Below are 17,518 nucleotides of genomic sequence, written 5' to 3' on the forward strand. Positions count from 1 at the left end.
TGGATCAACCTTCGCCCGAGTTTTATTTATTTATTTATCTATGCTTCATTTGTTACTTTCTCCGTCTTAAAATAGATGTTATCTTTACTATTTTATTTGTCTCAAATTAGGGTCATGCTAACCGGTGTCCATGGTTAAAGAAACCAAAAAAATAATGTTTTAAGTTGAAAATGCCACTTTTTAGACTTTTGAGAAGTTGAATACACAAGTTCCAATGCAAGATTGCCATATTTGCTTTCTTAACCATTGCCCTGAGGGCACTGGTTAGCATTTCTCTTTATATAATTATGCAAAAATCATAAATTACATCTATTTTGAGACTGAGAAAACAGTTATTTATGGAGAAGAAATAGATATAAGTGACAAGACTCGTTTTCAAAACGGAAGTCATAATTCAATAGATAAAAATGCCGTTATCAAAGTTTGAATTATAATCCCTTTGGTTATGTGTGAGTGTTAATGCTTATTTGTCATTTTGTCTATCTACTAAAAAATCCCTTATTAGTAAAAGTTGTTACTTTGCAACAATTAAACCTACATATTTTCCCTCTAAACACGCCTCATTTAATGCTAATTATCTAACCCTAAAAATCTTCCCTCCTTGCAACCTTGCATTTCAAAATTTGGAATATGCCTTGCTTCCAATACTATTGTTGTAACGTAACTAGATCGTCTACCCGTGCTGCCGCACGGGTCATGTACATTTTTAAAAGTAGATATATGCAATATTACCTATCTATCTATAATTTATAAAACCAACAAAAAAAAATTAATAAAACCAACAACTTAGTTAATTTAATTGATTTTTCAAAACAAATGTGCAGATCTATTGAAACATTATGGAGACTGGCCCCAAACACGTGATATTACCCAAACTTATAGCGAGACATTTCCACAGATTTCGTAATATATCGGAAAAAAAATATTGTACAGCAAGGTCAAGTTTATGTATGATTCAAGTTGATTGATTTTTGATGATGTATTCGTTTATCATTGATCATCTATTGTATTAACATGATGTTAGTGTTTATAATATTATTATTTTTTAAAACATGGGTCCTTCTTGTATCATTACGTATGACAAAGTTATAAGCCATAAAAGACATAAAAGACCAAGTATCCATAAATCTAAAAATATGGATCCTTCATATTTTTAAGCCGATATTTAAGATCCAAGTGAGCATAATCTAAAAAGAAAGAACCAAGTATCCATAAATCATTCATTCAAATCAACAGTAATACATAAAAGACAAATCCCAGTTCAAGTATTACACATAGGACCTGGTACACTCCATATAACAAAAGACCACACCACACTATCAATGTTATAAATAAAATAGAATTTCTCCCAACTGCTGGAGCACCAATTTTGATTGCAGTCCCTCGAGACAGCTGTTGAAGTGTACAGTAGTGTTTCCAATCCCCTCAAATTTCATAATGCAATTCAGGGCTATTCAATGAATGCATTAGTGCATTTCCACACATGTCCCGTGTCATCAGTGAATAAAAAATTCCTTGTGTCCTTTGAAAGAATCGACTCCAAATTACGATCATAAGTTAGCGTCTGTGATGAAGGAAATACAAAAATACTAACTGGTTAGAATATCATAGATGCACAGTAATATTTGTTTGACGTAGATGATGATTTTCAAAATAATTAATACCAGCAAATCCAATTGTACATCATCCTCACTTAAAAAATTGACAGAACCGTATATGTAAAGTTCCTGAATGAATGAGACTTTGATTTTACGTAACAGAATTCAACAACGAAACTATGCCACTTTAATTGTAAGCTTTGATTGACTTTACGTATATAACAGAATTCAACAATCAGATAGATCATCAGTTACAATTAAAGTGATTTTACGTATGAGAAATCAGATATGAAAATCAATCAGATACATAAAACCAAATTATTCTGTTATATATGACCCCAAAGTCCCTGATTGATTTTAGGTCTCACGTATGAGAATTTACGTATGTCATCAGTTACAAATAAAATCAATCAGATACATAAAGATACCTCCTCTGGATTGAATTCAACAACGAAAGTATGCCACTTTAATCGATCAACTTGAAAAAGACCGTCGTTGCTGAGAGTTAATAACCAATTGAAGTCAGCTGCATACGTTCAAGCAATTTATAGACTGAAATTAATAAACAGCGATATGTCAAATGGAATATAGAACATGAACTAATGGATTATAAACGTACCACTTTCATTTATGAGTTTTGTTGGGCAAACCTATCATACTATATAGCATTACCGCATATAAATACTTGGGATTACTCAAATCTACGACCATCTGCAGGAGGTTAGAATCATAGGATAGCTTTTTCAGAAAATTTAAATTGAATATTGAAGAACTATATAAATTATTTTTGACCAAATTTAACATTCTTACAATGATATCCACACACCTTTATGTCAAATTCCCCAATCTCTGATTCATTCATGTTATCACAGGTTCCTAACTTGCAACCAAGACCTTTGCACTTGCACATTATAACTGAAACAGAAACAACAAAAGTGTTTTAATCTATGGTACCTTTCCATCATTTAGTAAAATCGTCCTGATATTTATATCTAGAGCACCAATTGTAGTGCCCAAACACCACTTGAACACTCAATCCTAAGGGGGATAAGGTCAAAGTAAAATAAATAAACAACATGAAAGGAAAAGAAAACAGAGGAATTAGGAAGAAAAAAAAAAGAGAGAACAAATGCATGTCCAAGGGAGAAAATGAAAGTACAATGCCATCATCACCTGTAAATCCTTCTCTTCCATTACAATTTAATAAAAAAACGTAAAAAAATAAAATGGAAGCAACTCATCAAAGCAAAGAAACAATAATTATATGATTGATCATACTTGAAGATAGTTTAACTTGCTAGAATTACAATCTCAGTACATCTACCATCTCCCGGTGCTGCATTTTACTTGGACATGAATTGCAAGAATTAAGATTTAACTAAATATTCAAATGGAGATCTACAATGGTAGATCTACGTACCTAATCAAAATAATGAAAAACACTCACACTAAATCTTTTTGGCCCTATACATTGATCATCCAAGAATAAGCAAGCCATAACCAAGAGATGAAATTTGATAAAAATACGAAAAATAGAAGAAAACTAAAAAAAAGATAAATGTTAATAATCTATTTTAGCCAAAAATCAAAACTTGTCACTTAAAAACTAAAAAGAATTATTCAATATATTGGACTATGATATAAGTAGTGCAAATTCGAAATGATTTTTGCTTGAAAAACCAAGTTATGAGCCAAAGTTCATATAAGCAAACAATCAAATAGGTTGGGGAAGCAAAAGTAAAAAGAAACAAAAAATTGATTTGAGAGAGTATATTGTCTATTATGCAAAACTCAAGACATATGATACAATACACAACACACGGTAGTGTTATTAATTAATTCAACCTATCATAGAAAAGAAATAAAAACCATTGTGATGAAAGTCTCTGACCAAAATGTAAATTACAATCAAACATACCTACATTTAGGAAATATGTTGTTTATGGGAGAGGGAGAAACAAAAGGAATTGCAATTAAAGAGATTCAAATACCTTTTATTGACATTTGCATTGATGGATTCAAGAAACCAAAAATAGAATCTATATCCAGAAAAACTACCGAGTCAAAAATGGTGAAAACCCCCATATTGACAAACAAAAAATCCAAATCCCAACAATTATTTATATGAACAATTGTTTTGATTTGTGAAAGAGTGTATAACATGGCAGGATATACCTTTATTGTTAGCCACGGACATTGTGTAGACGATAAAAACCGCATAAACCGCCATCGAGAGCCTTCTACCACTGGCAACGCCATACTAATGTGGGATTCTCTTCTCAATCTGATCACTCTCGCGCTCAGTCTCACTGTTCTCATAGTGGTTTCTGGTATTGATTGGTTTGATTTAGACATCAGACCGAAATTATCAGAGGAAGAAGACGGTTGGGTAATGAAAGAGAAGCAAATGAAAAAGAGCAGTGGCTGAGAGATGAGAATAACAACGATTGAGGGAATGGAAGAGAAGATCAACGATGAAGAGAAAATGAAAGATAAGAGCAGCGATTCTGAATTGATCGGAATCAAAGATGGCTGCGGAGGAGTTTAAAGGCTTGAGTGTGAGGAAATGATTAGAGTTGGTGCTGCAACGGGTGATGGCGGTGATACTGCAGAGCTCCGCTAGGGTTCTGGCGGTGGGAGTCGATGGTGGTGGTGGTGGTGGCGGCAGCGACATTGGAAGATAGGTGTGAGAGAAAAAAGGAGAGAGGGGGTGGGCGGTTAGGTCATAGTCATGGTTCCCAGAGATAGAAATGATGAAAGAGGCGGTGTGCATAGTAATATTTTAGGCGGTGGTAGACGGAGAGTAAGCTTGAGAAAGAGAGAAGGCAGTGTTGAATACAGAGAGAGAGAGAGGCACACCCGTGTAACCCGTGTTAAAAGCATGGGAAATATTTATCACATTAAATGATAGAAAACCAATGAAAACCAGGAGGAAAAACTGCAATTCAAAATTGAAATTTAAATTTTCGTTGTGACTTGTGCACATTTGGGTTGCCAAAATAAAACTAATTAGGTGGACCAAAATTAATTACTGTTTTGGCGCCTTTGAGATTAGGATTAGGGTTGTGCAATTAGGCTAACAGTGTATGTTAGGATTAGATATAAGTAAGATAACTGCTTTGTTATTTTTCAATGCAATTTTTGTTGACCGTTTCATTAATATCCTTTTTGTAACGTAATATATTATATTTTCGTTAATCAATAAATAATGAGCTGCTTCCATTCTACCCATTATATAGGCAAGTAGTGAGTGATTTTTGTTAAAATTTTTTGCGTATATTTATATAGTTTGTTGTACAGTATTATATTGTCACATTAAAATTAAGATGATACTTTAATTTAAAAGAACGCTATATTATATATACAGCTCTATATTATAATCAGATTGCATCTAAGTATCCTTATAAAAATTAATTTTTTTTTAAATTAATATTAATGTGCGTATAATTATTTTCCACTTATCAAATTTTTTTAAAATTTTTATACGTCAGATTGTTGCAAAGGTTGTGAGTAAACAAATTCTTTATCTTTGTTTTAAATAGTGGCCCACGTTATTTTTTCATAATAGGTACTGAATGGATCGGTTCCCACACTTCCCCATTAACTTTATTATTTTTTCATAATAGGTAATGAATGGATCGGCCTTTGGTTTTCTGCATGGAAAACATGCAAATTTCCACACATATTCTCACACTAAACTATACCTCTTTCCCTCTATATATACATGTACATGGAATGCATTTCCCCTTCATCCAAATCTGTTCATCCAAATCTGATATCGTGTTTTTTCCTCTCAAAGTATCAATGGCTTTACGTAACACCGAAACTTTGTTGTCCTATGTTTGCTTGACTGGTAAATTGTTTTGATGCCTTTCTTTTTATACCCAAAATTGCGACACACACTGTTTTCATCTTAATGTTAACCATTTTGTTGCGTTTAATTGTTAGGTCCTTTGATTCTCAATCATGTGGGTGATCTGGAGAAGGCTATTAACAAACTCCGACAGAGATATCGGACATACGTAGTGGAATACGACGCTGAAGATGTCGGTGGTTTTCCTTTCTTTTAAAAGTTTAATTGTTTCCCTTAATTTGTGTCTCACTGTTTTCCCTCTATTTTTAGGGCGCTGTGATGCTCCCAAATTTGTTTGCTGCTGACTTTGGGGACCAGATCACCCGTTTTGCAACTTTGACTGATCAAAAAAATAACAAGTTTGATGTTCTGGTAGAAAGGATCAATGGGAAGATATTTTTTTCCAAAAGATGGAAGGCCTTGCGTGGCTTCTATGGACTTCGGTTGGGTGCTTGGATCTCCCTGGTTTTTGTTGGTGGAGGTCAGTTTACAATGGTTTTGAAAGATCGTTTCGGAAAGGTTATCAAGGCACTGGTTTTCAATCCTCCCATGCACTTTGTGATTGACAGAACAAACGTCCAGCCAAGCTTCAATAATGCTCTACCCCCTTTTACTGGAAATCTGACATATCGACACAGCAACACTAACATGCACATCGACCATGTTAAGAACCTGACTGAGAACAACGTAACGAGCGGGTTTCTGGTATGCATATATTTTTCGTCACATTTTTTCTCTAAAATTAAGTGAGTTAGGCGAATAGTGAATGATTTTTGTCACATTTTTTTTAAAACTATAATCAGATTTATTTAAAACTTAATTTTAGAGAGTTTGTTGTAACGTAATATATTAGTAATGAGTTAATCAATCAATAATGAGTTGCTTCCATTCTACCCATTATATTTTGGATAGTTTGTTGTAGAATACTATGTTATTAAGTGAGTTAGGCAAGTAGTGAGTGATTTTTGTTAAATTTTTTTACCTATATTTATATAGTTTGTTGTACATTATTATATTGTCACATTAAAATTAAGATGATACTTTAATTTAAAAGAACACTATATTATATATACAGCTCTATATTATAATCAGATTGCATCTAAGTATCCTTATAAAAATTAAATATTTTTTAAATTAATATTAATGTGTGTATAATTATTTTCCACTTATCAAATTTTTTTAAAATTTTTATACGTCAGAATGTTGCAAAGGTTGTGACTAAACAAATTATTTATCTTTGTTTTAAATAGTGGCCCACGTTATTTTTTCATAATAGGTAATGAATGGATCGGTAAAATTTACCGGCTCATAAGACCCGTGCGGCGCACGGGTAGGCGATCTAGTGTATCTTTTTTTTTGTTCATATACCATTTTTTGTCAATCTTTTTACATAGATTTATATCTTTTTTTTACCATAACATTGGTACGAATTATTTTCATACGCATGCCTAATTTTTCTATCTCATTCGTTGAATACGTCAAATAGTTAATTGTGGTCTCCCGTAAATATAACTCAATTGGCAGGAACAATGCATTGTTATATGCAGGGGTTGGAGGTCAAACCCCGAACAGCTGACATATTCACTTTAAAAAGTGAATTATAACCATTAGGCTACTTGATCGGGAAAAAAAATCAAAAAGTTAATTGTTTAGATACAGATATCAAATAATTAAATGTTTAAATGCAAGAATTGAGAAAAATAGAGAGAAATCCATTTGAGGGAATCTATTTCCTTGGGAAAGTGGCGTGGAGGATTCAAACCCGTTGAAAATAGTAGTGGTTGAATAGTTAGATGAATTATTTTTTGTTAATATGATTTTAGTCCTTACAAAATAGTGACCTTTTAAGTTTAGTTCCTCGAAAAAATTCTTCGTTTTTAGTCCCTATTTGAACTTTATAGGTACTGTTTTGAGGATTAAAAGTATCTTTTTTTTTTGTTGTAAAAGGTTTATAAAATATAAACTACTCTTACAAACTGCAATATTATGAAACACTAAAATTACCGTTAAAATTTGATAGAAACTAAATTTGAAAGCTCGTAATTTTGTCAAGACTAAAATCGTATTTAACCATTTAATTACTAGACGTTGTTGAAAAGGTTAATTAACACTGCCTTGATATATTAAAGTGTTAGCTCATGATGTGAGCCCGAAAGATTATTCATGTTGGATTAAAGTCAACTACGCCAGTAGGTTGGACACAATGTATTTTTTCAAAACTTTACTCACACTTGATATATCAACAGTCTTCCCCTCAAGTACGAGTCCATCCATTCTTCACAGGTACGATCCCCCTCAAACGAAAGTTTTTTCATCCTACTTACACCGTCGTTGGCTGCACTCAATTGAACATATTCTCTGATCACCATTGTAAGGAAGACCTTTGATGCAAGGAGTTGGTCGAGCCCTTCGTCGAACGAGACTCTTATACCATTGTTCGAATGCGAGGGGAAGGCGAAAAATCATAAACTTTGGGTTAAGAGCAACCACACAAATGAGTTGAACACCTTATATTTACCAAAAATATTAAGGCATTAGGTTCAAGGGCTCTCTTATGTATAAAGTGTTCAACATATCATTTTCCATCCAACAAGACACTTTTAATGAATAAAACGCTTTTAATGAAACAATTCCAACCACTATCAGTTGTGCCCTTTGTTAATTTCTCATACGGGTTGTCGTTATCTTATCTCTTGGGAATCAGCGTATTCTTCATTCCTCGTACTACAACCATTGGAGCCAGTTAAACTTAGCCTCAATGACACAACTCAAAAATCTTCTCCTCGTACTACACTTGTATGATACATGCTGAGAGTTCTTTAATGACGCAACTCCAAAATCTTTTTCAGCGCTGCATCTTGTAACATCTTTGCAACAACACACTTAACATGTTCACAAAACCATCCATAACAAACATTACTAGTTCAAAATGACAATAACAATTAAAACTATATAAATTTCTGAAATCATAAACAGATGCATATTAGTTGATGCAAATCATGCAATCACTTAAGACATCATAAAATATGAGGGATAAATGCAGATAATAACCAACATTTTATTGATTATTAATTTGCAACACCCTAATTAAAATAAAATAAAGGTAAATAGTATTCAAACATGAAACATTGTTGAAGATATGTTATCATTTGATATATGAAAACGTGTGAATGATATGGAAAACTAAAAACTCATAATCTACACACACTAATTAAAAAAATTAGACAAATCTCACTTTTAACAAAGTTAGATGAAAAAGGACAACAATGCAAACTGTTCTAAAGATAAAAGAGCAATTCGAAACTAAAAAACTTAAATGATTAACCCGACACAATCACAAAACTTAAAGGACTCTTGATGCATTTTAACTAAAAAAATTAACAACCTATATTTTAAAGGGATCTTATTTTTATTTATTTTCCAAAATTAGTTGAGTGTGATATATGTTTGAGCTTTTTAAACTCGTCTCGATAATATGAAAATACAACTAAATGCAATATAAAAGTAGACACACGAGTGACACGATCAGGTTATTATTCATCTGTCATCAAGAAAATAGTAATTTTGATCCCTTAATGTGTAACAAGCAGACACGATTGTCCCTCAATGTATCATAATTGTAAAATAGTTCTTGATTGTATAATTCGTTAGTGAAAACAGTTTCTAATGTTAAAATGGTCTCTCATTGGTGACATTGACTCTTTTTACAAAGAGACTGCTATGACAATAAATAAGTACTTATAGAGACCGATAAAACAATAAGTAAATATACCAGGGATTAATACAACAATGTTAATGGAACATTTTAAAGGTGACTATTTTGAGTGACACAGTGTCCAGTCAAAGATTGTTTTAGTTTTAACGTAAAAGACTATTTTGACTAACATAATACACTATTAAATACTATTTTGAATTTAGATACATCAAGAGACTATTGATACTTCAAGAGACTATTATAGTTATCTGATACACATTCATATACCAAAATGACTTTACTCATATATCATCTATCCGCTGGTTTATTTATAGTTAACTAGTACCCATACGACATTAGTTAAGAATATTAAAAGTATTTTTTTTTATAGAAATCATCAAATTATTGACTTTTAAAATGTTGAATATACAACTTCTTCACATTTCACAATAAGAAATTTATATATTTATTTCCTTACCTAATGCCCTAGAGACGAGTAAGGATTCTCTCCATTTGTTTAAAATAAATAAGAACGTCATTTGAAGAAAGATAAATACAAAAAAGTAGACAGTGAATCCTACCACTAAGTGAGTTATATTATTATTAATTATTTATATTTTTTTCAAACTTCATTGCGTTTTTATCAAAATAAAGACGACGCTAAATGAAAAGAATCCTAACTTGATGTTAGAGACACTGGTCATCTTTTCCTTTATTTATATTATAATTATAATTATAATTATAATTTAGAGGAGTGCTATGAACACTCTTTTTTGAACTCTTTCTCTTACACTTACTCTTTTATTGGGTGATATCCATGCTGGTACCACACTTTAGAAATAGATCCCACATAAAATGGTGAGACCCGCATGAGTTTCACTTAAATGATGTTAGAGAGTGCGCTGAAAAGAGAGTGTTCCTAACATTTCTCACTAATTTATCCATTGGTTTCCCAACAAATTGAAACATTGAAATTATATTGGAAAAATTCTCATACAGGTGTTCAAGGAATCCTTCTCCCATCAAAATAGAATTATCTTCCAAGACGTGTACGTTGTACAACTAATTTTCCACATTTCCATTGGAGCACACGTACACATTGACAACAGGTTTTTTATTTTTTATGAAGGAACCATTGACAAAAGTTGAATTGGGTCGAAGTGTTCACATTCCACAATGTAAAAATTTGTTAAAACATCGAACTTTAACATTTTTTTTTTTCATTCAAATGTTATACTGATAATTTTGTAATTTTTTTTTTTTGTGAATTTGATAATAGACAATTTTTATGAAATATCCCTTCAAAAAATTATATACGAAATAGTTTCACAAAATTTTCACAGTGAGGCTCAAGTTCATAGTGGATTTGAATATTTCCAAAGTTTTTTTTATCATCTTTGAAAAGTTTTATCATCTACCACGATTCTATGAAATTTAAATAATTAGTTTATACAGTTGTAATATCCGGATTAAGAAACTTTGAATATGTGTGATCGGAGGTGGCTAAACTGTAACTAGAAAGAGTCACTGTCAGCAACAGATGGAAACAAGCGAGTGAATGAGAATGGAAGGAACAATGAAGTCTTTTATGTGACCCCACCTTACTTACTACCTCCCAAAACCTACAAGACCAGACCAAACAAACACAACATCATTCAAATATTTTCATTTTCTTTTTTCTATTCAAAATTCAACTCTTTCCACAAATTCCCCTTCATTGGAGTTGGATCTGCATTTTTTCTTCTCATTTGTCTGCTAAAGGTAATTGATTCCTCTTCCTTCCATCCATGTCTTTTCATTTCTCAAATTGCTTTCTCTGTGTTTGCTTGTTAAGCCTTTCATATTAGATCATGTTCATGAGCTCTTTTTTTGTTTTTTTGGGTTCACCTAAAAATTCGAACTTTGTTCTTCAATTCTCATGGAATTGCTAAATTTTGCAACCTAGATATATATATATATATTTTTTTTTTCAGTCTTTGATGCTTTGATTTGAAGGCACTATGCAGGTTGTTTTCTATCCTGAAGTTAGGAAGGATATATATACCTTTGATTCTAATGAACCGTTAAATATGAAATAGTTGACTTCTGTTGAGATTTATGTTCTGGAATCCATCTACTGGGTTTAAGTTATTACAATTTTTGTTCCATATTTTTACCCCCCCAAATTTTGCAAGTTATGGAAATTCATATAAAGTTTAATAAATATTTTTATTATTTCTATTCAAATTTGTGTCTGGCCTAACTCAACGATACAAAACCGGACATCGGGAGCGTGACCCAAGTGGTTTGATAGCGGAAACTTGATAGTAGGCGGCCCAATGTATCTTGGATAGGCTTTGATACCACATAGAAATTGGGAATTTTTCTGATATTAAATCTAAACCTAATGAGCTTGCTTAACGGGCCTCATACTACTAATGTAAAATAACTACAAAGGTTACTATTTACAGCAATAATTTCAGTTGGATATATCTATACATATTATTGCTTTCTGAGTTTGTTACCACGTGTCGCTGCAGTTTGCATGGTTATATCTCCCAGTGTTTGAAAAATATTGTCTGCCGAATGGCACTTAACTTACATTGCAATACGGTATATAACGCAGGCGTCACAGAAGAGCAGTTACATACCAGGATCATTATGAGTTGTGGTTGCTTTGGAGCCTCAACTCTCAAGAAAAAAAGGAGTCCACCTCATACTCCTAATGAAATTGATGGTGAGTACTTATTTTAGTATTTTGTACCCTTCAATACTAGTAGACTATTGTATAATTCCTGATTCATGACTGTGAGTAATTTACCCGAGAAAATAACTGGATACTAGCAATTTAATCACAATGGAGAGAAGGAGAGGATCTAGGTTTATCATGACAGTTGTTCTCTTTTTTTAGACTTTAGTGATATATTTAATATTATTTCAATTCGACTAACACACATCAAGGTGTCTTGCATTTTGGTCACTGTCATTTGTTGACTTCAAAATATAATTATGTCCATTTGATTCATACTTGAGTGAAAACATAATTTAAGTATTGGCAACAAACATCCTTTGTGGATTTTTAATAGTTAGGTTGTAATTTACATGTAATACAACGATGATGTTCATAAATGTACTGATGTATAATCAGCAATACTTTTGTAACTACAACCTTTTACCATTTAGCACTATACTTAATGCCAGGTCTTGTTGCTCAGGGTATCCACTTGAAAATATTATGCATTTTTCTGAAAAAGACTTGAGATTGGCCACTGATAATTATCATCCAAGCAAAAAGATAGGACGGGGAGGTTTTGGCACTGTTTACCAGGTATTCAGGTCACTGATTCTTGCATAAATTACAACATTATAGAATTAATTGTTTGTTGATCAGGTCAACGTATCAAAATGATTCTTACAAGGTGCTTTATGGTACAAGAGGGGTATTTGCAATTTTCTGATAGGGTCCATGAAAAAAAAGACCCAAATGGAGAGGTGACACCGAGCTAGCAAGTTAGTTAGAGAGTGGGAGAGGAAACATATATGAGTGGGGGTATATGAGGTGTGTGAGATGCGAAAGAGAGATAGTTAGTCATTTGGATTAGTTTTTGGCTTTGAGCTTGGACATAGAGAATTCCAAATTTTCTATGAGGAGCATTGCTCAGGGATTATATGAGAGATCCTCTTGCAATACAATTTCCTTATTTTTGGTTAATAATACAGTTTTGTTCTGTTTCATCTTGATTTGGGTTTCTGTTATTTTCTTGTTCGTTTATTTCTTTCTTCAATGTTGATTTAGGACTTCACTTGTTACGCAAGTGTCAAACTTTAGACAAGTTAGGGTTATGTACTTTGCAAGTGAAGACTTTATTATGAAGTTATTGGGCCCGTAAAAAAATCATTACTGTAATTTTTGGAGAAGAAATTATAGTTTTATTTCGTGTTAATTTGAGGTTGTACAAGGATGAAATATACAGGCAGAATTTGGTTAAAAAAAATACAAACCAATCTGTTACAGCCTAGGATGCATAAATAGAAATAGAAAGAATAAGCTAAAATACAGAAAATAAATTAGAACTGAATCAGATGATTCAGATCTTAATGTAATCTACACTATTTCAACTTCAAGCAATTCTTAATAAGTAGATTTATAGGCAAAGTGCAATTCTTCAAGAGTCCTTTTAATCCACATTATTTTACACATCCCTTGAGCCATAGCTCTATATTCCGCTTCAGCACTGCTACTTTCAACCATGTTCTGTTTTTCACTCCGCCATATAATCAAATTATTCACCCCACATGTGTAGTATCCTGATCCTGATGTTCATATTCTGTCTGTGAAAGTCTAGCCCAACTAACATCAATGTATGTTTTGATAGTACACAGACCATTTTTTTACATTTAAAAAATACCTTTATCCGGAACACTGTTCAAATATCTCAAGATTTGGCATGCTGTCTGAATGTGTTCTTATAGGGTAAATGCAAGGCCAGTCTCCTTAAGAGGATATAGAATGCATTTTCTTTGAGAAACAACAATATCTGCTTTGGTTCTTGCAATTTCCATATCCAAAAAATATCCCTTGGGATCAAATTCTATTCGCCAGAGTGGGGGTTCTCTAGCCTAACATCTCTTGTGAGCACAATATTATCCAGATACACATTTAACATGACCATCTTTTGGGGTGTGAATGTCTACATGATAAATTATTGGTGAATCTTTCAACCAAAGCTTTTCATGCTTGCTTTATGTCTACATGATAAATTATTTGTACAGTACATAATTTCTAGTTGAAATGTGATTCGAAGCTTGGGAAATCCTCCTTGTACATTTCCTCATTCAAGTTCTCATTTAAGGATGCCTTCACACATAGTTGTTGTGAAGGCCAATCAACATTTGCAGTCGGGAATAATCGAACTCTAGCGGCGTTCAACTTGTGCAAATTTTTCTCAGTAATAAATGCCACATGTATGAACCGGTTGCTGTGCACCTTTCAATTAATCCACCTAATTTGTATTTGATTGTGAATTATGAGTACCAGTTCATCCCACGATTGCCTTTCCTTTAGGAATTTCAACCATCTCCCAGGTTTGACCTTTTCTTTTCCCCTATGAGCCTTAATCTCTTCTAAGACACCTCGTTCCACTCAGGAACCTTTAGGCTTTGTTTGGGAGTTTGGAGGGGAGGGGAGGGGAGGGTTTTGGAAAAAAGGAAGGAGCAAGTGGAAGAAATAGAAGACATTGGGAGGAGAGGGCTTTGGAGGTTAATTTTTTACTCATAATAAAAAATCCCCCTCATTTGGGGGAACTCAAAAATTGTATTGGGGGAGGGTTTTGGGGGGTTATGGAGGGTTTATATGAATTTTTCAAATCCAATCTATGTTGTTATTATATTCTTAAAATTAAAAGTATATTAATCATAAGTATTAGTTTATCATTCTCTAAAAAACTGTTCTTTCAAAAAATGTGAATTTTTTGTCCATTTTTCTATATATTTCCAACCCCCCAAAGCCCTCCCCTCCCTTCCCCTCCAAACTCCCAAACAAAGCCTTAGAGAATCGTGAATATTCAAATATTCTTTAGAATTTATATACTTGTGAATTATGAAGTGAAGGCATGGAAAACTGGTAATAGATTCTCACATGACACAGAAATAGTTTGCTGGTACCTTACACCTTTTCAAATGGAAATAGAGATGTTAAATCATTTGACACAAGACTTGTGGACTCTACATTTGAAAATGAAGCAGACTAAGCAATTTGTGTAGGTTTAGGAGATATATTACCTAGAGTTTCTGGACATCATTAGGCTTATTTCTTTGAGAATTTTTCCTCCTTGTGTAGACATAGTCAAAAGGCCTTAAACCCTTGTTACAGTGACTCTCATTTCTTTCTGTTGTGTTGGAATCAAGATTTTCAGAACTTGACTTTTTCTGTAAATTTGTTTCCAACTTCATATGAAAAACTTGAGTCGCTTATATTTGACAATTCTGGACTTTCGGTTTGGGTTGTGAAATCAAATCAGAGCCTATAAGTTGAAGATATTGATTTGAATCTTCAATTCTCCCAGAAGATGAGTATAAAAAATGATGTTCACTCCTAAAAGGTATCATCCACGGTAAAAATGTCTTTCTAGACATTGGATCAAATTACTTGTATCCCTTTTGATTGGATACATACCCGATAAACACATTTCTTTGCTCGAGAGTCAAATTTATTTTGGTCTAGTGGTAGGAAAGTTGAAAGCCTATTTGCACTAACGAAACATCAAAAGATATACTGAAATTGAAAACTTTGCTAGGATCTCAATTAATTAGATAGGTTATAGTAAAAAATCAGAATGGCTTCACCCCAAATATATATAGGTTACTTAATAATGCTTGCACAACTTCTAACAGTTTCTTTTCCGCTTGAAAGTACACGCATTATCCGATTCCAGTGTCAATTATTTGCTCCTTTTACTTGAGTTGTTCCAGTTATACTGCTTTTAAATCTACAGGCTATTTTATTTAGTGTCACATTTTTATCAGAGTATGCTCTTATTGATTGCCCCATTTAGTGGGATAAGGCTTGGTGGTGGTTGTTGTTGTTGTTGATGCTATGCTCTTATTGATTGTTAAGCTACTACTAAATACCTATATTGAAATTTTGCTAGGGAACCTTAAAAAATGGAAGACAAGTAGCTATAAAGAGCCTTTCAGCTGCATCAAAGCAGGGAGTTCGTGAATTTTTAACTGAAATTAAAACTATATCGCATGTTAAGCATCCAAACCTTGTTGAATTGGTTGGTTGCTGCGCTCAAGAACCTCATCGTACATTAGTTTATGAATATGTGGAAAATAACAGCCTTGATCGTGCACTACTAGGTAAATCTAACAAAATGTTGTGAATTATGGAATCACTAATTAAGATCCAGATGCAGATCAGAGGATGAAAAACATAACCTTTTTTCCCCATATTCTTTTGTAGGAAACAGAAGTACAAATATTAAGCTAGATTGGGGAAAAAGATCTAATATTTGCTCAGGTACGGCTAGAGGTCTTGCATTTCTTCATGAAGAAGCTGTTCCACACATTGTGCACAGAGACATCAAGGCTAGCAACATATTACTTGACAGAGACTTTAATCCAAAAATAGGAGATTTTGGGTTGGCGAAGTTATTTCCAGATGACATCACTCATATTAGCACAAGAATTGCCGGAACAACGTACGTTATATTGCAGATTTGTAGTTAATTTTCTTTGCTTCTTATTTGTTATATGGTCTTTGGAAGATTTGTACTGATACTAATTACCTACTGTCAGTCTTCTGGACATAATTTAACTATAATATTACAGGGAAAAGAAGTAGACTATGAATTTTCTATAACTACCGGGATTTTCTGATATATTCATTTGTCTATTAACTTATTTTCAATATTGTTCAATCCACACTTACACCATGGAACTCATAAACACCTTTTGTTTTAATATGCACAGCGGTTATTTAGCACCCGAATATGCAATGGGAGGGCAGTTAACCATGAAGGCTGATGTATATAGTTTTGGGGTTCTTATACTTGAAGTAATTAGTGGCCAAAGCAGTGCGAGGACAAACTGGGGAGGGTCAAACAAATTCCTCTTGGAATGGGTACACTTTCAGCTTCCGATATTTAAATATTTCCACAGATATCTACGTGGTGCAATGTGATTGGATGTATGCGTATCTTCTTTACATTGATAGTGTATCTATTTATTTTTGACAATAACAGGCGTGGCAACTTCATGAAGAGGAGAGACTGTTGGAGCTTGTGGATCCAGACATGGTTGAATTTCCTAAGGAAGATGTGATTAGGTACATGAAAGTAGCTTTTTTCTGCACTCAAGCAGCAGCAAGCCGAAGACCATCGATGTCGCAAGTTGTTGATATGCTCTCCAAGAAAACCAGGCTCAATGAAAAGCAAATAACAGCACCAGGGTTCTTCCAGACTTCAGGAGAATCCTCTCTAAAGAAGTCATCCTTTGAGTCCACTAGCCATCAGTTTAGTTCTGCACCTGTCAGTTTTACTCAGGTCACACCGCGGTGAAGCCTAAATCAAAATTGTTGTGTGATTATAGAGTAGATAAATAGATGAAAAAGGAAAATATTCAAAGGGAGATTTTTCTCTCTTTATATTTAGTTTAATGGATCATCTTTTTATTTTCTTTTACTTCGTTTTTTTTATTTGTCTAATTCTTTTTAAAGAATGTGATGAAGGTGAGCTTGGGTAAGGTTTTTTAAACAGCGCAATTATGATATTGTTTCATTTTTTAACATGGGTGGAAAAGACCCTTGTGAACCCCACTTAAGAGAATAGACCAGTTACAGAATGTGATATTAGTGGATTACAATCTAATCTTGAATGTGATAGTTCATTGCGA

General features: G+C 33.0%; 1 protein-coding gene and 1 long non-coding RNA gene across 5 annotated transcripts; one reads left to right on the forward strand and one right to left on the reverse strand.

Moving 5' to 3' along the window:
- Positions 1-1,206: 1,206 nt before the first annotated feature.
- Positions 1,207-4,671, reverse strand: LOC146932391 (uncharacterized). Of its 4 annotated transcripts, none has more exons than XR_015007086.1 (6): positions 3,774-4,480; positions 3,590-3,637; positions 2,425-2,513; positions 2,218-2,309; positions 2,027-2,096; positions 1,207-1,564 (listed from the first exon to the last, which is right to left on the reverse strand). It is a non-coding gene; the product is annotated as an uncharacterized LOC146932391 (long non-coding RNA). The 4 variants fall into 4 exon arrangements; XR_015007085.1 differs by having other exon boundaries at positions 2,027-2,124; positions 3,774-4,478; XR_015007087.1 differs by lacking the exon at positions 3,590-3,637 and having other exon boundaries at positions 2,027-2,124; positions 3,774-4,671.
- Positions 4,672-10,792: 6,121 nt separating this feature from the next.
- Positions 10,793-17,387, forward strand: LOC146932392 (cold-responsive protein kinase 1-like). Its single transcript, XM_085704045.1, has 7 exons — positions 10,793-10,906; positions 11,751-11,861; positions 12,340-12,452; positions 15,775-15,985; positions 16,089-16,326; positions 16,598-16,748; positions 16,870-17,387. The coding sequence occupies exons 2-7, from the start codon at positions 11,786-11,788 to the stop codon at positions 17,182-17,184; spliced, it is 1,104 nt and encodes a 367-aa protein (XP_085560171.1). The 5' UTR covers positions 10,793-10,906; positions 11,751-11,785; the 3' UTR covers positions 17,185-17,387.
- Positions 17,388-17,518: the final 131 nt, after the last annotated feature.

Source organism: Medicago sativa, chromosome 4 (genome assembly GCF_051527215.1).
Source record: "Medicago sativa cultivar Bolivia chromosome 4, Bolivia_mono, whole genome shotgun sequence".
NCBI classification, from domain to species: Eukaryota; Viridiplantae; Streptophyta; class Magnoliopsida; order Fabales; family Fabaceae; genus Medicago; species Medicago sativa.